This window comes from Streptopelia decaocto, assembly GCF_964273445.1.
Source record: "Streptopelia decaocto genome assembly, chromosome: 9".
In the NCBI taxonomy this organism is placed as follows: domain Eukaryota; kingdom Metazoa; phylum Chordata; class Aves; order Columbiformes; family Columbidae; genus Streptopelia; species Streptopelia decaocto.
In genome coordinates this window covers 4,646,957-4,668,713 of record NC_138664.1, presented here as the reverse complement: position 1 = coordinate 4,668,713, position 21,757 = coordinate 4,646,957, and the positions used below count along the sequence as shown (strand labels likewise).

At 40.9% G+C, this 21,757-nt stretch overlaps 1 protein-coding gene across 1 annotated transcript in view; it reads left to right on the top strand.

Annotated features, from left to right (window-relative positions):
• ARNT2 (aryl hydrocarbon receptor nuclear translocator 2) overlaps nt 1–21,757 on the top strand; it is a 102,732-nt gene that overhangs the window by 21,318 nt on the left and 59,657 nt on the right. Inside the window, exons 2-5 of the mRNA XM_082060530.1 lie at nt 3,869–3,980; nt 9,918–9,965; nt 15,701–15,914; nt 17,935–18,148. Of these exons, the coding sequence (XP_081916656.1) occupies nt 3,869–3,980; nt 9,918–9,965; nt 15,701–15,914; nt 17,935–18,148 (588 nt within the window). The remainder of the gene's footprint in view (nt 1–3,868; nt 3,981–9,917; nt 9,966–15,700; nt 15,915–17,934; nt 18,149–21,757) is intronic.

Sequence of the window (21,757 nt, the reverse complement as noted above, 5' to 3'; positions counted from 1 at the left end):
GCTTGTGGATAAGTATAGAAGGGAGTAGTTTGGGAAGCGGCTCAGATATGTTCCATCGTCTCCCCAGAAGTTCTTGCAGCAGCGAGCTGCTCCATTTGAGTAGAGTTTCTACAACCACAATCTAGCGCTTGTGTTTCTGTACCACCATCCGACTTTGATGTGGCTTCCAACACCCAGCTGGCTGCAACTGAGCAGTGGGTCACTCTATCATCTCTGTCCATGAAGTCCTCCTGTGCTGCTCTGGTGCCACTGTTTGTGCACTGAGACTGGGTGTGAGGAGCTTCCCTGCTGCTCTGGCTGGTTCTTGGTGCTCCATGTTCCATGGTGCTGTTGCCCTTGGAGTTGCTTTCTTTGCTGTATTAGCCATGTGGCTTGGAAGACAACCAGCCCTCTTGGCATCTCCATCTGCAGAACTCCTGTTGTGAGAGGAAAGGAATCTCAGAAAGCCGACTGCTTTTGTTAGCAGTGGCTGTCCACCACCAAGGGTCTTAGGAAAGCTGCAGTAGGTCATGCAATGGCTGGTGTCTCTTTCACATGGGAAACTCTGAAGGGGAAAGGTAAATTGGGTGTGATGGATGTGCAGGTCTGTCACACCTTCAGGCTGTTCCATAATGGAAAGTCTTCTGATTTGAAGGGCCTGAAGCTTTCCTCCCTCCTAGTTGAGTTTTCATGTGGATTAATTTGTGTGGATCCCTTGATTTTTTATTTTTTTTTTTTCCTTCTTGTGCTTATATCTTGTAAATGGCAACTTTTTAAAACATCCTTTTGGAACAGACAGCTCAATGAGCTTTGTTTCATTCTCCCAGGACTGTGAAGACATATTTGAACGCTATTTTGTGTAAGAAGTTACTTTCTTCATTGCGCTGTTTTTGATGTACCGTTCTAGAGGTTCGAGATACCTACACAGGAACTCTTCAGCTTACACCCTTGTAGACGAATGATCTATTTCTTGCAGAGTGTTTTCTTTCAGGTGTTTTTGGACACTGATATAACTGAGTCTATAATTTGACTATTCCTCTGGCCTTTGCTTTTTTCTTATAAAAAATACAGAGTTTCTGGTTTTCCTTGCTACTTGAAACTCACTAACTACTCTTACTTCTCATGTCTTCATACTATAAAAGCTGAACATAAGTGCAGAAAACCAACTAATTCTGCCTAGCCTCAACTGCCTAAATTGAATATCGGGTCAAAACTATCTGTCTGGGTCTCCCTGAGTTCTCAGCAGCGAGAGCAAGGAACCTATAGAAAGAGGTTTACTCAACCAATTTTGGATGTACCTCTAACCATGGGATGCATAGTAGTGGAAGAATGGTGCTTTTTTTTCCCTTTTAGTGATTTATACAGTTACCTTTAATTAGATTTGGCTTTTAGACTTTTAAGAGTAGATGAATCCAACCCTTGGCCTGGTTTTTCATCGTCTTTGTTTTAGATGGAGGGAAGTGAGGTTACAAGAATTTCTCATCACAATCACAAGTACAGTATTGTCTTCACTCTCTTAAAATACTGCTCAGAGTTGATCTGAAATTGTTTTACAATTACTACTTAAAAAAATATGATCTCCTTGATGGTCTGTACTGAAACATGGTTTTGAGTGACAGGGACAATTTGCAGGTACATTTATTATGGCTTTTAACATCTGCTTTAATAAATGAGTGAGCAGAGCATTTGAAAATGACCTTCAGTTCTATCCATGAAATGTGAGTTTGAATGTGAATTATTTGCATTAGACCACTAAGGGTAGTTGTTCTGGAAGTACTGATTTAACAGTTGTTTGGATGCTCATGCTTTTATTTGTATGGAAATATGTTTATATACATTAACGTAGCGTTTCCACATAGCAGCAGCTTTAGACACAACGGGACTTTCCTTGGTGTGGTGTTGTAGGCAGAGGTCTCACTGTTTGTCCTTGCATACTTTGCTGAAAAATATTGGATAGTACTTTGCTTCATTGCTTTTCAGTTGAAAATGTGTTAATAAAAGCAAATGTACAAGAAGAAATTCATGAAATCAGTGAACAGATAAAATGTTATTATTTGAAATGCACAATGTTGCATAATGGATTTATATAACGTGTGGCAGGTCTCCAGACATAATGAGAGAACATGGATTCCTGTTTCCATAATTTAAGTTCTTTTGTACTTATCTGTTGGGGGGAAAATAGCACAAGTTTTTAACAGATTTGCTTTCCATTAGTAAATATATTTATCTGTAGCTCTAGATACTCCACTAAGTGTTGTAAAAGAGAGAAGTTTGAAGGAAGATGCATTTTCTTTTAAGATAATTAAACGTGACTGTGGATTTTACCATCAGAATTAGTATAAAGTATATCTGCATTTAAAAACTTTTAATTGCTTACGTGGTTTACAGGAGTTGCACAGAGGCAAAACATACCTAATCCATGGGATGGGAGAAAGGGGTATAAGTACATTATATTCCACCTTTCTTTTTCGAAGTGTAATGAACTGTTATTAGGGTGTAAAAGTACATGCCATTAGCAGTCTGAAAACCATTGCATGAGCTGTGCTCTTGGTGTTCCTCAGGCCAAAGCTCTGAGGTTTGAAGGTCCCGCTGACCTGTGGCTGTACCCAGGGCACTGGCAGAGGGGTGTATGTCCCGCTGGGTTTCGGGCTCAGTTCTGCTCCGCAGGGCCCCCCCCAGAAATACAGGAAACCTTGGAGCTCTGATGAGTTCAGTCTGGTCCTCTGAATGCCACCAGAATAGAAATAATAAAAACCAGTGTTTTCACAGGTGAGGTCGCACAGGAACATGTCCAGGTGGTTTTGAATGTCTCCAGAGAAGGAGACTCCACAACCTCCCTGGGCAGCCTGGGCCAGGCTCTGTCACCCTTACTGAGAAGAAGTTTCTTCTCAAATTTAAGTGGAACCTCTTGTGTTCCAGCTTGATCCCATTACCCCTTGTCCTATCATTGTTTGCCACCGAGAAGAGCCTGGCTCCATCCTCATGGCACTCACCCTTTATATATTTATAAACATTAATAAGGTCACCCCTCAGTCTCCTCTTCTCCAAACTAAAGAGACCCAGCTCCCTCAGCCTTTCTTCATAAGGGAGGTGCTCCACTCCCTTAATCATCTTTGTTGCCCTGCGCTGGACCCTCTCCAGCAGTTCCCTGTCCTGCTGCAACTGAGGGGCCCAGAACTGGACACAATATTCCAGATGTGGTCTCACCAGGGCGGAGTAGAGGGGAAGGAGAACCTCTCTCAATCTACTAACCACCCCCCTTGTAATACACCCCAGGATGCCGTTGGCCTTCCTGGCCACAAGGGCACAGTGCTGGCTCATGGTCATCCTGTTGTCCACCAGGACCCCCAGGTCCCTTTCCCCTACACTGCTCTCTAGTATGTAATTTCCCAACCTATACTGGATAATTCGTCCCTTCTCTTGACCTCCCTGGCAAACTGAGAGGTTTTTGAAGTTTGATGTTTCTTTGTACCCTGGTACCAAGATGAACAGCTTCATTTGTCTTGGGAATTCAGCTCTGTGTTGCTCTACAGGGCAGTTTAACTACGGTAAAAGGTTGTTTGCCTTCATCTGACAGCCCCTCTGAGAATTAAAATTAGAACCATTAGGTAAATTGAAATACAGAGGTTACCTACCTGCAATTTTCTCTGTCTCCCGAGGCACTCATAATGGCTATTGACAGAACTGGGCTTCTTTTAATGGAGCTGTGAGTCTGCTGGTCTTTGATAGGGAGAGCTTTACTTTTCATTAGAAATAAAAAGGAAAACTTTCGCTGCTCATTTTTGGGGCCTTTCTATAATATGGTCATCACAAGTTTCCCCTTGAAGGTAATGGATTAAAGTGTTGTTGGTTTTTTTTGTCCTTCTCTTTCTCTACCTCTGCATTAAAGAAATGGCATCAGATATTCCTGGCTCGGTGGCCTTGCCCGTGGCACCAATGGCAAGCGGACAAGTGAGAATGGCAGGATCCATGCCTTCCAGAGGAGGAAAGCGCCGCTCTGGGTAGGCCATTCCTTTTCTTTTATTTCAGGTCTGAAACTGGAAATGACTGGTATTGAAAGTCTGGAAATGTACCTATATGTGTGTGTTTGTTCTGCAATATTTATATAGGTGAACTACATTATGGCATTAGTCACTGATGGTTTGTTTTTCTCTTCAATGTATTTGCTCTTCCTGCAAGATCAAACTTGCTGATAAGTGTATTGTTTGTGTTCTGCATGCTTCAGAAGACTTTCAGGTCAGAGTTTGGAACTTGTGTCTGTTGTACATGTAATTAGTGCTTATTGCCTACATCTGTTTAACCTCAGAAGGATTTCTCATGTGAATAAAGGTAACAAGATGTGCTATTACTTGCACATGAAGACTTATCCAACTTCATCTGAAGTTTGGAGTTGGAATCTCTCAAGTAGAGGCCTTGAATTCTTTATAATCACAGGTACAGAAATAGCACAAGTAGTCACTCTTCAGAGATTGTGGTCTGTGATTTTCTAGGTCTTGCTGGAAATGCAGCGTAGTCTCTGATTCTGGGAGAAAGAGCCTGCATCCAGGTCAGCCCCTGCGCTCGCTCGAGTGCTCTGCTAAGGTAGAAATTGGGTTTTATCCAACTACAGAGGTTGGTGTGGTGTACGAACAGTTTTTCCACATCACATTGCTCTCTGACAACTCATACTAATCCTCTCTTGGAAGAAAAATGTATAAAGAGCTGCAGAAGGGCAGAAAACTACTCTCTAGTATTAACAGAAAGACCCTTTTTTATCAAAGGTTGATCACAAATAATGGTCTTTAGGTGATGCTTTCTCAGAGATATCTCTGACCCAGGAGTGCCTGCAAAAGAGATTGGTAAGTCTTAGATTTCGGCCTAAATATGACAGTGATAGGGCTTAATAGGATAAATACTGTGAGATCGTCACTGATGGACACCTAAAGAGAAGACATTATTCCTTGTGAGAGCTACTCGAGGGATTGTTCGCCAAGGTACGTTGACTGTTTTAGGTGTCTCCATCCTGGAATGAATTAAGAAGGGAGAAGATGGACCTTGCCTTGGACGTGGAGTTACGCTGGTGTGATGTGAACACTCAGGATGGTTGTTTGGGGGGTTTCCTTTGGACAGGACAATTTGGAGGTTTACCCCCTCTTAGTGCTCATTGTATGAAATTGGTCTGAGAAACTCCTGAAATCTGTCTTTGACAGATATCACATTTTTATTTCAAAACTGTTCAATGAAAAAGCCTTTTCAACCTTCCACTCAAAAGAGAAAACAAAGCATTAGCATATTTTCATTGCTACCTAACATATATGAACTTTTGTACTTTTGAGTTGCAGGATAATTGATCTCTTTTTTGATCATAAACCATGTCAACCACGAATACCGGTTTAGAAATTACTGTTACCAAGGGTTGATGCTTCTGACTGTGAAGTCTTCTGATTATATTAAGTACTGATTTGGTATTAATTGAAAGCTACGCTTTAACCGTTGCATTTTAAGTATCATCATCTATTTGCAAGAAAGTGGAGTAGGGGGAGGGTGGGTGGAACATAAAATCAAATTATTTTAGATGTATTTAACATGCAAATTCAGTGACAAAGGTAGTATAGATTTGCTGTTACACCCAGTGATGTTCCATCTGTGCGCCATAGCTCTAAACTAATGGCCCTTCTCTAGGCCTGAGCTGAGGGTGCTTTTTTGTTTCATTTTGTTTTGATTTTTTGGGGATTTTTTGGGTTTTTTTGTTCAGTGTGCACATGTTCAGACCTTGAGGGAGAGAATGCGTGCTGTGTCTAATTCCTCCCGGCTTCTCTTTGAACAAAGTTGCAGCTTGGTCCTTTCATTACTGCCCTGGTGATACATCTTTGTACACCTAAATCCTTGGGCGTTTTAGAAATGGATGCTTTGTGTCAAACATAAAGGAATGTACCTAGTCAACACAGTAATCTTTTCCAGCTTCGGTTATCTCTGAAAATTGTTTCTTTTCTCATAATTGCTGAGGCAAGCTGGCAGAATAATTGCTGCATGGACTAGAATGTAGATCAGTTTAAAGTCATTGACTACCCAGAAGGTGTTTCTGCGGTGCAGGAATTCAGCTTCATTGACAGCTTGGAAAAATATTTTTCCTTTCTATAAATGATACCAAGTACTTTATAGAAAAAAGTGACAGCCAAAAATAATGCACTGCAGTGGTCAATGACTACCTTAGGTTAAGGTCACATCAATTTTTTTATTTGACGTGATTTTTCTTTAGGCTTTGCTTTACTAGAAGATACGTGGCTTCTTTACCTTCCTAGGCTATTGGTACTTGGAGAAGGAGGCTTGGTGGGGTTTTTTGGTTGTTTTACAGATGCACTGGTTTTGTTTCAGTTCAGCCTATAGCCTTGTCTTTTCTCTGACCCAGAACTGTAAGATGTGGAGGGGAAGGGGCTGCAGCCCACCCACCTTCCTCCCCAAGTGTACCCCAGTATTGTACTGGGCAAAAGGCTGGAGTACAGATCCCCGTCTGCCTCGCAGCTGCATCTGCTACTGATGTTCCTGCCACCGCCTTCCTTCGCTGCCTCATCATAGCAAGCCCTTTTTCACATTTCTTGGGAATTTTATGTAATGATTTTGTTGCAATGTTCCAGCCCTCTCCCATCTCAATTTCTTTAACCTGCTCAGGACCACCTTGTTGTGGGTGGTGTTTGTGGCGTTTGTATTATTTTTTTAATGAAAGTATTCCTAATTAAAAATAAATAACTTTTAAAATATTTTTATCACGGTACTTATGGTACCCACGTGACTTTTGAGCAAAATATATTTTAATAAATACCTCATACCTCAAGCCTTTTCAGGATTTACATGAACAGTATGAAAGAAGAAAACAAGATTTATGCTGTCTCTTCGAAACAAAAGAGCATAGTGCAGCTCTTTTTTAAAGTCTCTTTTTAATGAGAATTTTAAATGAAGATAAAAGATACTCTTTCTGAGATGATGTCATTTATCTTCTTGGAAGCTGCTTCTGCTGTTTTGTTAATGTGCAATATATTCTATCTGAACAGAAGATCTTATCTGTCAGGGTATGAGGAGTTTGTTGGGATATTATTTTTGTGTGTTCTGCTAAAGGTTACAGCTGATTCCCTTATCTTTCACTCTGTAATGCAATATGGTGCTTCAGGCAGGACATTGGAATCACTGACTTTACACCTGAGAATTTTTGTTGTTGTTTTAAAAGGGTTTTTTTTCATTTTACACAGCGAAGTGTGAAATTAGGAAACTTGTTTATTAACAAGGGTGAGACAGAGATACATCTGCTGTTGCATTTTTACAAATATTGACATTTTTTATTTAATTTTATGTTAGGTTTCTTTTTTTTTTTAATCTTGCATTTGGAATAGAGTGAAGATTTTTAGGTAGTTTAACAACGCAAAGGTGTTATTTAACTATTTAGACTGCTGTAGTTGGTATTGCACCCTGGACACACAGATTCCACTGTAATGAGCCTGCCATAAACATGTTGGGTATTACGGATGGATATTAACCCATCAACATCGGGTACGATGCGAAGCTGACACCCAGCCAGCTGGATAAATAGGTGAGCTGGTCCCACTCGTTTCTTTGGCAGTCGGCACACAGCACAGGCGGCAGGATGGAGCCATCAACAGCCATCAGGGTCTCCCTAATTCTCTGCATTGCATTCCAGTAATAATACACCAGACTAAATGTTGCAGAACTAATATTTGATTCTGGGGGAAAAATCCATCTCTTAGTACTCAGCTGGAGGATTTGGCTGGAAGCTTAAGAAAATCTACCAAAATCTCGGTGTGTTGGAGAGGATGGAAGAGAAAGACAAAATGAATCCGTACCAAATTAAATCCCTGAAGAAAAGGCTTCTCCCCATAGGCATATATATTTTCTGCAACACTTATCCCCCAAGTTTGAAACTGGGGGTTTCTCGCAGTTGTGTTTCAGTTGCCCGTGAAACCAGTGAAGGATATGCCTGATGTGATGCTTGTGCGAATGGTTCCAGATAAGCAAGACCTCTGCTTGTAGACAAACAGCTCTCCTGTAACGCTGACTTTCACAATTTTGGTGTCGGTAGAAACATTGCAATTGGAATAACTCAGAAGTTTGTTCTGGAATGTCACCTACAGGCACATTATTATATGTGGGGAAGTAGCACGTAGGTTGTTAAATTGTTGGGAGTATTGTATATGCAACAGATCTGGGGAAATTCAGGCTGCTGGTGCCAGCGCTGGAGGCCACATTGGGGGGGACAAGTGGCAGCATGTTGGCTGTGCCAGGCAGCCCAGGTCCGCTGGCTTTGAAACCACATTTGGTGGTAATTGGGTGAGCAAAAATATAATTTATAGTGAAAATGATGACTACATCAAACTTTTAACCAAATTAAATACATAATCTTATTCTTAAGACTCTTTAGGGAAAATGGTTTTCTTTCTGCTTCCTTCAGAAATGAATAATCACTGTTACCATCTGGAAAATATTATTGTGACTTTTCTAATACCATTTCCAATTTCTGTACTTAGTTGCTGCCCTTGTCCTGATTGTACATAGATTACTGGGACTCAGATAAGTCTTTTATAGACCAGCCTGTCTCTGTTATCAAAGTGATATTGCCTGACTGTCACTCATACTTCTCTGTGCTGATGTAGTTTTAAAGAGCATTTTTACATCATTGTTCCCACACTATGAACATACAAATCTTAATTTTGAATTTGTAAGGGTTTCTTTTCACATTGAGAGAAATATTGTAACTTTTTTTTGCCTTTAGTATGACTTACGAATATGAAAAGTGTTAGAGACGTGGAATCTGTAATTGTATAAAGTTTTATGTCATTGAAATGTTAGAAACCTTGAAGTGCTAAGGAAAGCTGACAAAGTTGTTTGCAAAACAAACCTATGATTTCGTATTTACATGAACTACATTTAAGTGACTGATCACGGTCTGTATATCATACTAAATGTATTTGCTCATTAAAATGAATACACTAATATGGTAGTTATATATGATAATTTTGTATCAGCGTGGTTCTTAATCTGCATTTATGGCAGAGTCACCCTTGTATAATTGGGATATGTATTTGTCCACCTTTTTTTAAAGGTGTAAAAACATATAAAATGGTTTGGAGATTATACTATTGCCTAACTTTGTGGTGACTTGATATCAGTGGAAAGGAGGCAGTCGCACTGCCTAACACAGGAGGCTCATTTAGGTGGCTAATTTAGGAAGTTAATCTTCTCAGTCTCTCCATATAAGAAATGAAGAAAGAGGTTCCTGCTTTTTGTGGGTCCCTGGAGGAGCCCAACTGGAGGGTTGGGACTTGGCCCAAGGAAGAGCTTGTCTCTTCCACTAACTTAAGAAAAAGGTCTGGGACATAAATCAAGTAAGTTAGGTACACAGTAGACCCATAGGTAATTTTAGTAATGAGCACAGGAATACCACAAAGTATTTGCCATCTGCAGACTGGTAATATAGGGCAAGGCTAAAGAACGTGCCACAGTTACAATCAATAGTGGTGATGTAGATAATCCTGTAACGTGCTTGCTTTAGACTGGGGCAAAAACAGTGGCCTTTGTTTTCTTTAGACTTCAGTCCTCTAACATAGAGTCCCCACTGATTTCTGTTAGCTTCTATCAGAGATACTAGTTCTGACAATCTCACAAGAGCTCTATTTGTTGCGTATTTCATTTCATTTGTTAATTTTAACAGTGCAGATTTCTGTGGAGAACGGTGTTTTATTCATTTAAAAACTCCCCTTGTGTTCTTTGTATTCTTGACAGTTGAAGAGCTGATGTAGGGGGTCTGGAGATTGTGGGCAAGACTGGAATCTATAGTCATTAACACCTCCAGTCAAAATAGAAATCAGACAAGGTCGAGAACCTCTGGCTTGACTGTTCATGTCACCACTGCCAATGTCATAATTACTGATTTGGAAATCTTGCTTTTACAGAATGGACTTCGATGATGAAGATGGGGAGGGACCCAGCAAATTTTCAAGGTGAGTGTTTACAAAGGGTTGGCCAAATCTCTGACTTCTTTCAGTGGCAAAAGACAACAATCTCTCTACTGATGTTATAAAGTCCATATGAATATGGCTGAAGAACTTGCCAACGCTTGACCTAAATTCTAGTTGCTTTTTTTATCAGCTTTCTCTGGATATTGGACGTCCTGGCAGGAATCTGTGTAACGTAGTTATTGGCTTACAAAGCTGACTGTGCGTGTCATGTCATAATTTCGCTCTGCAGCTTTGTCAAATGAGAAAAATTGTGATTTTTAACTTGTTATTTCAACTGCTGTAGATGAACTGTGGTTATTTGACACTGCTGAAGTTGTCCTTCTGCCACTGAAAAGGAATTTTCATTTGGATTTATTTCAGATGTGAAACTGCTTGCTTAGACAATATGACACATCCTAGAGGTGTGGATTGTTTTTTTAAGGTTAAAGCTCATTATGTACCATTAGCTGTAACTGTATAGTAAAATTTGCCAAAATAAACGTTAATTAACGTGAAACATTCTAGGCTAGGAATAAAAACAAACATTAAAGCATCATTGCCATTTTTTCACTTTTCCTTTTTTTTCTGGTCACACTGTTTGCATTTTTTCACTAGAAAGCACGCAGCTGCAGTGAGGGTTGGATACTTTGAGGCCTCCAGATACCCACTGATTATCCAAATTTACCTGCTGCTCGTTAGCAGCCACCATGTTGAAACACAGCTGTCACCGTGGGGTTTTAACAAGACCTTACGAGTCAGTCTGACAGAGAACTATGCTGAGAACGTGTTGTAACGCCGTATCATAACCTACTAGATAAGCCCTGCAGCATCTCTGTTTATCTGATGTCATTTACAGAAAGGATATTCCAGTCTCTGGTGTTAAAACTGGTGATCTGAGGGCTAGTCCAAGTATTTGCTAGAAGATACATGTTAAGGGAACAAGATTTGTGATGAACGTGACCTGATTTGTGCCTGCGTAAGCATCAGGCACACTGGTGCACATGTGTTGGTCGGTCTCTATCCTGGTGTCGGCTTCTCAAAGTTTGGTGGTGTGGAGAGCCATTATTTTTATTGGAGAAGTGTGCTGTGGTGTGCTTAGACTCTGATTTTAGATGTCAGATCAAAATCTGATAATTAAATCTTAAATGCTGTAAAACCCCAAGTTCTGCTTTAAGAGAGTACAGCAGAACAGTGCAGAGATGCCCAGCACCACGTTCAGACATCTTCTTCTAGTTGTGTCCCTTTAGGACTTTTCTCCAGGTTGCTCTTGTGACTGATCCCAGCTTGTCTTAATCCAAATTATTTGGTTAGCAAAAGCCTTAGTTTAAATGTTTAAGCTAACCCAGCTGGCTTTGAAGAAGCACGTACACAGGGGGCTCAGCTGGGAGCGTGGAAGGGAGAAGACAGTAGCTGGAGGCAATAACATCCTCAGCACAGCACAAGGATGGGCAACCAAGCCCCAGGCGGGTGGGAGCAGAGGAGGCAGCGGTGTTAGTGCGGTCCTGCACCTCAGTTAACACACCTTGCTTCTCAGGGGCTTCCAGGCCAGCTCAGGTATCTGCATGGCATCTCCCATGGAGGCGTGTGCATGTCCTTCTCACCTAACCGCATGTGGCCGTTCCTCATTCAATCTGTCTTTTTGTTTAAAATTTTTTGGGCTCAGTCTGTTCTCTGGGCAGAGTCAAGTGGAATAAAGTGGTGTTTTCACTGGAATGTTTAGAGGGTACTGGTGTTAACATAGGAAGAAATACAGCTCAAGTCTCGCTTAAGCTTGGTCTTCAGTGCTTGAGTCTCAATGAGGAAGCAAAATATGAAATCTCCTAGAGGAACCTGCACAGTTGAAGTACTTAAAATCAGTTTTAATTCATTTGAGAAAATTAAAAAAGGAAAAGCTCATTATTAGTTTTTCAGAAGAGAAAATATGCTTAATTATGCTGTATTTGTTAGCTAATACATGAGACATTCATAGGCTGTCTGTTGTAGTAAAAGGTGTAGTTCTAATACAAAATCTCACTTGACTATTCTTGAGCAGTAATACTCTTCGCTTCTAGAAAAGCTGTTGTTCTTATTTTTGTATTTTTGAAAACCTACATTTTCTGTTTTGGAGTAAGCGATTTGATTTCTCCAGAAGTGAGATATTTTTCAAACAAATGCATCTTTTTGTAACAACGCTAGCAAAATATAAGTTCAAATGATCAGTATGTTTTTAGGAAAGGGAACGGAGGAAGCGCATGTCATTTTTCTAGTGAAATGTCACATGTCACAAATGGGAAAATGCTTCAGAAACAGTGAATCCTTAATCCCACGGGGCAAAAGTTCCATTGATCTGGATCTCCTCCGTAAAGTTGATGCCCATAGACTGCACATATCTGTTTGGGCATCTGACTTCTGTTGATTTGGGTAGGAATGAGATGCCTGTTTAGGGATTTCAACCAGTTTTAATATCACTTCTATTTACCCAGCAGTTTCACCTGCCTGGCTGACTTCTGCCAGTCTTCCCTGCAGTGTCTGTACCTACCAGAGCTTATTTCTGAAGGTGTCCTTACATGAAGTATTGCGCTTCAGCGTGTGTCTCTGCCCTCCCATGTTATCTGTAGACCATCAGTGCCCTCTGCTGAGTGGAGTGAGCTGTGGTTGCAATCTGGAAAAGACACAGCCCTTTAACTTCCAACACAACAACGAATATTTCATGGGCTGCTGTCGGTAAAAGCTCAGTGGTGTTTTCTGTAATGGTGCTGGTTGTTAAGTTTCCCAAGCAATGAGTGTACGTCAAAGTGTTTGTATAACTCCACTGAAGTGTGTCTCTAAGTTTTTTAAATATATAAGTGAAGCTTTTGAATCGGCATGGCTTGGAAGTTTCATCAGACTCTTGTTTTCTTTGCTTTATCATTCTCATGCCCTCATTTTTCTTGCTGTTAATGTTAATAGTTTGCAGTAGTGAACCTCTTTGCTTTCTGCTGTGTGTCGACTATCACGCAATGTATAACCCTTATGCATTTATTTACTATCTTTTTTTTTCTAGGTATGATGGTGATCAAATCTCTGGTGATAAGGAAAAGTTTGCAAGGTAGGCGTGTTCTGTAGAGCTCTTCTGCTGGGAGAAAAGAGAGGGATGTTCGTGTCCAAAAAATCTCAGTATGTGTGCCCTAGCTTAGAGAGCTGGTTATTCTGTTTCTAGGTGGGAGGATGATCAATGTACTGCTGACACAGAAAGGATGGCCAGGTGGGAAAAAGGGAAATCAAATACAGTTTGCCCCCATTTTTATTTTATATGATGCCGTTCTGACTGATCAAGAGGGTTGGCTGATCCAAAGATGCTTGAAATCAGAAATACTGACTCTGGATGTAAGTGGGTTTCGATCAGCTCCCGCAGTCTCCCGAAATTTAATGTCTCTCCAAAATTTCCATATAAAAACAAAGTTAGAAATGACAGAATTAGGACATCATTCTGTGTACATGTTTATGAATGCCAGGGTTCCTAGGGCAGGCATTCTTGGAAGAGGAGCACAGCCCCTCATTTTCTTTTAAGGGTTTACATTTGAACCAGTTTCAGGAGAGTTTTGGGGGTTGTTATCTTGAATGTTTTCATGGCCCGCTGATCAACATACTGTTAATTTTTAGCTTTCATGATCATAAATGAAATGGACTGTGGGGTATTCTTCCCTTTCTTCTCAGGAAGTTTTGCAGTCTCTTTGTTCACCTTTTATAATGGTTATTTTCAATGTTCAGGAGTATTAAAGTGGCTGACAATGTAGTATTTATTTATAAATGTAAAATATATGTTGAATATGTGTGTTCTTTGTCTCTCTCTTTTCTTGATCACCATTTCTTTGAAAATGCTGAACTTGGAGCAAGCTTTCATCACGTGAAAATGCATTTTTCTTCCCCTTGTCCATTTTTATCTGGATGCATATGCTGACATGTACACACGTGTGCCCTTATATACATGTGCACTGTCACAGTAGCTGTTCTGCTTGCCTGTGTGTACACAGTCCAACTCCCACGTTCGCGTTTGTGCTCTTATGTACATGTGCACTGTCACACGAGCTATTCAGAGTGTGTATACGATCCAGCCCCCACAGGCACTGTCCTCTCCCACCCACACAGAGGCTCTTTACCAGCCATTTGAAATGCAAAGGTTCACTATGCGGTGTGACAGATAATTAAGTAAATAGTGACCTTAACCAAGGGACTGGCTGTAATTTACTGAAGGGGCTGGATTTTGTGAATATCAGACTAAGCATAGGCATCAGTAGGAATAATAACTCTGCATGTAGCCATAACAAGTGGTATTTCTGGAGACAATACTTCATGCATATAACACCTATATGTACAGGGGAAGGATACACATTGTAAAGCAGGGCAAGCTCATGCATTCCCCTATTTCAGGTAGGAGGATACTGCAGCTCGGATTCTTTCCTGCGTTTAAGAAAAGTCTCCTTTATTAAAAGTAACCAAAACGTGTGCCAAGTCTTCTGCTTTCCTGATCAGTCTTCATAACAGTCAGCTCTAAAGAATGTTGCAGTTTCTTTTAATGTTGCGTTATCATACCAATCAATGCTGGTGGACTCTTCAAGTGATCACCTTCCACATCTTGTTGGATCAGCCAGCGATCCCACAAGAAAATGCCATCCACGGCTCATTGAAATCAGTGGAAGATGCTACTTTGACATCTGAAGCATCATGTACCTGTTGTGTACTTGTGTTTAGCTGCCACCTGACAGGTACAGTATGGGAAAAATAAGTGCTTGGCACTGAAGTATTCTAGGTCCATTTGGACCAGTCCAGATGTATATTGGTATAGTTCCTTAATAGTGCTCAAGCAATGGTGATTTACAGTATGGGAAAACTGAACTCCAGATCTTCAGTTCTGAAACACTTCGGTGACTGCTCATTTTGAGAATTCTCAAATTTGACTCACCACCTCAGTCATATGTTTGCTATAAAGGATGAGAACATGGGAGCTCGGCCCAAAGTGGGGCAGCATTAAGTACTGTCATTGTTGTTTCCCTGCTGTGCTAGATTGTTCTCGAACATAAATTCTGATCTGTCTGACAAGCCAGATGTTTACTTGCTGTCTTTCATACTAATTTTATTTATTTACAGAGATTTTTTTTACATGTACTGTTATACCACATATAGTCCCTGTCCTGCAGTCTGATCCCATAGGGATATAGTGTCTCCCTGCAGGGATGTGGGATGCTCCACGCAGCATTACAGGACTGGAGATCTGTGTTGTCATTGAGTGGGTTTTTATGTAAGTCGGTGCTGACACTTACTGCTGACCTGATACAGCTGTTAGTGAGCCGTTTTCCTCTAAAACAAACGTTTTATAAGCAGATCCAACACCTTGAGCAAGGACTGGAAGCTGTGAGATGCATCACAGCAAATTTGGGAGTTTGGCTGGAGATGACAGTTGTCAGTTCTTCACATCTCTACTTCATTTGTTACCTTTAAACCACAGGAAATTAAACGGTTAAGAGATTAAGGCCACAAGCCAATAGCTAGAAATATGGGCTCTTTTCACAGCTGTGGGCAAATCATATTTATCCTTCTGTGGCCTGGATTTTCTGTCTATAAACTGAGGGATAATAGTACTTAGCTTTGTAAAGCACTTCGCTTTCCCGGGGTGAAAACAGCAAAACAAGCGTGAAGTATTATGATTCGCTACTTCCAGTTGAAATTCTTACTAATCATGTCTGCTTTTCTGTTGGTTTGGTGTCTCTTTAAATGTTCAGGGAGAATCATAGTGAAATTGAGAGACGCAGGAGAAATAAGATGACACAGTACATCACCGAACTCTCTGATATGGTGCCCACTTGTAGCGCATTGGCTCGTAAGCCTGACAAGTTGACAATTCTTCGGATGGCCGTTTCACACATGAAATCAATGCGGGGCACTGGAAACAAATCTACTGATGGAGCTTACAAGCCATCGTTTCTTACAGAACAGGTAGATTTTTCACAATGTCCTTTTTTTTTTCTCGTTTGTGGTCTTAAAAGATGTGAGGAAACGCTGAGAGGAGTAGAGTCTCAGCTTGATGCTTTGCTGTTCTGTGCTAACTGGTAGAAGCTACATGTCCAAGGTGTGAATACAGACATTTTTTTGGTGACTGTTTGGACGTGATCTTAACTATATGACAAGTCTTTCTCTCTGGAGCAGCAAAATGGGCATTATTGTCATTGAGGTATGTCCATCTGAAAAGCAAATCATTTGCTCCTCTCATCACTGGCAAGGAATTTTCACCTCCAGAACTGCGTTCTTCCCATCCTAATGAACATCCTGTAAATAGGGAAAAATTAATCTGGAAAGACCTTCCGCTCATGGTTTAGAAGGTTAAAAACATTGTTTAGTCTTTATGTGTAAGTTCCCGGCAACGGAACTGTGCAGAGATTAATCCCCTCTGTACTGGTTGAGTTACTTCATTGGTTACACTTTTAAAAGAAGGAAGATGTACCCAGGGCTTGCAGGAAAACTGCGTTTAACCGAGCACACTGAAAATTCCTACCACCTTCATTGTTTTTGAAGTCCTATGGGTATAACGTGCATTTTTGTGGTCTGAAGGATTTAAGCACTTACACATGTAAGTGATGGCTAGAGGCAATACTTCTTTATACTGGACAAACAGCAGCTGCTGCTGACCTCGCGGTGTTCCCATCTCTACTTGTTCTGGCTTTCCTGACGTGTTTCTGGAGGGACGGTGCTACTCTGCTGGTTGTTGGTAGGGCACCCTGGCCACTTCTCATTGCAACTTTTTGGTTTTTTGAACCTGGCAGAATGAGTTTATCTTCATATTTGTTAATAACGTATGCAGAACAGCTCTCATTATCGTCTATGTAGTGCAGCCAGCTATGCAGTGAGGGTTTTTGTTCAGTCAGTGGTTCAGTTTAGTCAGTGGCTTTCTCCACAAAGAGCAAAAGTTGACAGTCTGTTAAGTGTATCTTGAGATGTTATGCATTTCTTTAGTAGAATTTGCCGGATTTTGATCCTCACCTTATCAGCTAATACCTGCCGCTTGCACACCAGCCATGCTGACCTGGAATGGGACTCAGATTGCCCAAAGCTCTCTGTCCCACTTCCAGATGCAGTATCTGAGCAAGCTCTGGTGGTCACCGGAGCCACCAACCAAAGGCTATTGGAGCTTGTTTCCCAGGCATTGGAGTGGTGGTTGTTATCCTTTCCCATGAGAGGTTTTCCAGCTCTGATAAGCAAAGGTAGCGTTTCTGTGTGATGGTCGGGGCTCTGGGTGCTGCATCTCAGGCAGATGTGAGGGTGTCTCAGGACAGAAGTGTCCAGGATGATGAAAAGGCCAAAGACAAAGGTGTTCCAGACCCTTTGGATCTCACGTGCACAGGCTGGAAAAATAAAGCGAGAAGTGATACAACCATCTTGTGTAGTGGCTCAGGCCCCCTAATGGGAGGGGAGGCTGGGGATTCCTGCCCTTGTTCCCATTACACTTTCTGCCTTTTATCCAGGGACTGTTTAATTTACAAATAGAGCTCATCCTGAGGGGGAAAAAAAAAGTAAACCAAACCAAAACAACCAGAAAGAATTGTTGGTTTCTTTCCAATTAAATTATTTAGGACATTTAATTAAGGGGTGAGTTTGCTTTATGAGTTATAGCTGTTCATTTCCGTTGTTTATACTCTGAAATAACTATTTTTTTTTTAATGTTAGATGCCTATCACACAATATGCAATGAGTTTTAGTTACTTAATTTTCTTAAAGTGCATTGAGATGAACAGATGAAAGGCAATAAAGGAAAACAAAGTGTTGTTTGTTATTGAGAGCAGCAATTTATGGCTTGCTGCAAGTTCAGTTGTGTTGTTATACCAGGAATACAGGGAAAAAATCTGCTTAGGCTGTGATTAGCTACTAAGATCGCAAGAAAACAATATTCTTTGGCAGTGACAGATGTGTTATTTAATTCCCTTTTCTTGCTGGCATTCTAATAAAATCCTTTCTTTGGAAGGAACTGAAACATCTTATCCTGGAGGCTGCAGATGGGTTCCTGTTTGTAGTTGCAGCGGAGACGGGAAGAGTGATCTACGTATCGGATTCGGTGACTCCGGTGCTGAACCAGCCACAGTCTGAATGGTTTGGCAGCACTTTGTATGAACAGGTTCATCCAGACGACGTGGAAAAGCTGCGAGAGCAACTATGTACATCCGAAAACTCTATGACAGGTCAGATATGTCTGATGTACGGTTCTGTGTGTTACAGATCCCTACAGAGCTTTTCTGACATTCAAAATGCCTGGTTTAAGAATCTGATAAAAATGAAAGCAAGATTTAACCACGTATTTTTGCACGCAGTGCCATAATATGAATGTTCTTTTGCATGACTGCATTTTGCTTCCTATTTGTTTGACTTCAGTCAATCCACCTTCACGTAGCTCTGCATTCCAACTTCTGGCTTGGGTAGGTTTGGAATCTGGATTGTTTTCAGGCTTGGTCTGGAACTCTAGATTGTTTTCCTGTCGTCGTCAATGAACTTGTGACTTCTTTACAAATATGTGTTTCTTTAGGGCAGTGTGTATTTTGAAGGCAAAAATCATACTTTAGCCTTTTCCATTTTCATAAAAATTCCTTGTGGCTTGATAACAGGAATCCTGGGGAAAAAATGCAGTGTTTTACAGCTAAGAATCTAGTGGATTTTAAATGGGAGGCTTGCTCCTGTAGCAGTGGTGTAAGTTAGCTGTAAGTTGACTACCTACCATTTTGCACATAAAACTAAACCATATTAATATCTTCAGTTTAACTCTGGCTTTTACAGTTATTTGTACTCAAGACTGCCAGTAGGAAACTACCTGTGTCTTTAATAACATACATGTATGTTAGAGCTATGAGAATTAGCTAAATCCTGCTTTGACTTGAACTTAGAAAGGAGGAAATTCAACTTCTCTTTTTATTCTTCCACATAGTATGTTCGCAGCTAAAGGAAAAAAGCTAGGGGAGAATATTTATAACAAAGTCTTGATCCATGCAAAAGTCACATAATTTCCTCTTCCTTTAGTTATTCAGAATTCTGACCTGGTTTGCTGGAAGTTTTGTTGTGTTTCATAACTCAAAGGACAGTGATCCAGTTTTGAGTGAACCTGCACACTGTTTACAGCTTCCATGTCAAAACAGTGCCAAATTCATGATTTCCTGTGGTTTGAATGTGATGTGGTTTTGGCAGAGCATTTGTGTATTAGAATTGGAAACTCAGAATTCTGTGGTGAAAATCCAGATGGACTGAAACCAAGGGAACAGTTAGGGGAACCTGTGCAGAGCAAAACAGCTGAGTTTCATTCCACGAGACTTGCAAAAACGCACAGCCTCTGTTTTTATCATGTAGCATGTATTACATTTTAACATGCTACCATCTTCTTCCAAGGACTTATTCCAGAGCCTCAGTGAACAGTCATGTTTCAACTCCCAAAGGCGCTCGGTTATGGGGCTTAACCTGCACAAACTAGAGCAGGACTAAACAAATACAGAACACTCCTGAAAACCCAACTGTGTTTTCCCCAGTTTTAACCGTGTGCTTTTCTTTTACACTGAATATTAATCTGTAGCCAGTGGAAAGAGACGTTCAAATAACAGTATTTATAGGGCTAAATCTTTTCCCTGCCTGAGTTTTTTGAGTTGTTAGGTTGACACAGAAGGGCTGTAAATCTGCTGTACCTGGACAACTGAACATTTTTGCAGTGTGAGGAAAACATCAGCCTGTTCAGAGCCAGGGTAGCCTGCTTAACTACACTCCTTAAGGTGCAGAGGCAGCCTGGATGTAGAAAGGTGCTTTTTACACACTGGAGAGTGTGTGTAGTTACAACTGTTCCAAGCAACTGCAAGTAAGAACAGTAAGTAATTGGTCCTAAGAGTATGGGGCACACTGTGCAAGTTTTCCTTTACAATGTTATTGTGGTTACATGTACTGTGCAATTTTTTGGCCAGCTGAACATCTCACAAGCCATAAACACAATCGTCTGCTTCTGAATATAGACAGACATATAGTTGTATGTACATCTTGTCTTGTAAGATCATCAAAGAACAAATTTTTAAGATGTCTGATGCATTTTTCTAGCTTTTTAATAAAATCAGTGTAAAGCAAGTGAGATCATAATACACTCCTGCTTTTTGAGTAGTTCTGTTTTAACAATTTGGCTGGTGAAGTACATTTAATTAGTACACTAGTAGTTTTATCAGTCTGTAAAGCATCTAGATAAACACAAAGCTCTAGATTTTGCTGTATTGAACTTGCACTTCCTTGACCCTGTAACGTATCATTAAATAAGAAAAGCAGCCTTCTACAAGGATGGTCAGCCCAGCATCAATTTGCTTGTAAAAATCATGCAGCAGGAATTCAGCAGCATCTCTCTCCCTCCTTTGAGATACCTTTCTGGGAGCAAGGTGATTCTCAACCACTTAGACCGTCCTTCCTGTAACACAAGACATATTGAGAGTTGCAGCTTTGTACCAGGTACGAATCAAATGAGGTGTTGCAGTGAACAGAAGTAATGGGTGCCTTAGTGACATTTTAAAAGAAGTCATGTAGGCAAATGCGTTTCCTTTAAGTCAATATTTGTCAAACCATTTGGGCAGCCCCCAAGTCTCTCTTGGCTTTCCAGAGTTATGTTTCACGCAGAACAAAGGGCAACACAAAGCTTGGAAGAGATGCGCACTGCAAGCCAGCCAGCTGTGCTTGACATTTTTCCTGCTCAAATTGAAGTTCGCTGCATGCAGCAGGAAAATCCCCATCGTTTAGTGACCTCTGGCCATTGAGCACAGGGTCTGCTTAGGGAAAATAGAGTTTTACAGGCAAAAGTGTCATAATATGTTATGATTTTTAATTTTCCTCTCTTCCTCATCTTCTCAGGGTCCATTTTCTCAACCCTGTAACCTCCTCCATCAGAGCCATGTCCTTTGATTGTATTTGTTTGTCCTGTTACTAGTGTCGATTATTAGCACTGCATTTCTGGGCTTTTCCCAGCACCTCTTAGCAATCCTGCTACCCAAGGAAGCTGGTCCAGACCCCAAGGACTTGGGAGTTGCCACTGCCGAAGGGGAGCGATGGAGAAGAAGCTGGTGGAGAAAGGAGGCGCTCTGTCACATTTCTGCCCCCAGAAGACTGGGACTGTGGTTGCATGAGCGTTTCTTTGGCAGTCACGCCAGCTTATGCAATCCTCACCTCATCTCACCCTTTCCTCCTTTGGCATCTACATGGTACTACAGTGAGTCACATCAAGGCTGAGAGCTAAGCTAAGCAAAAAAAAAAACGGTTTTGGTAGAGCCAGCTCTTTGGCCCACCTTATCGTATGGTTGCTTGCACTCTTGTGCTTACACCAAGGAGAAGCCGGGGGTGAATAGTTAAGGGTAAGGAGAGGACAGGACTTCAGGAGCAGTAAAACCATATGCCAAATGGAAGTGGCTGTTTAACTATGGCCTAAACCCCATGGTGTGTTTGCAGAGTGAATTGCTTGCTCTATTTTTAACTCTCGGGATACGGAGAAGGATGGATAGCTTCTATTCCATTTTATATCCTTGGAGATTTTATTCCCTGGAAATGGAACAATTGTCTGCTTGTTTGTTGCACATTAATTGCTAACACATTGTGGTAACAGGAAAGCTGAACTGTGAAGTATATGTACAGTTTGAAATACTCTAGAAAATACAGCAGCTGATGATAGCAACAAATCGAGCTCCCAAGAAGTCTTTACATGCGTCATTGGCCTGATTAATCAGAATGGGCCAGATATTCAGAGTAATAATTTATTTTCCCTCTTTGTTCTTGAAAATCTGCAGATGGGAAAA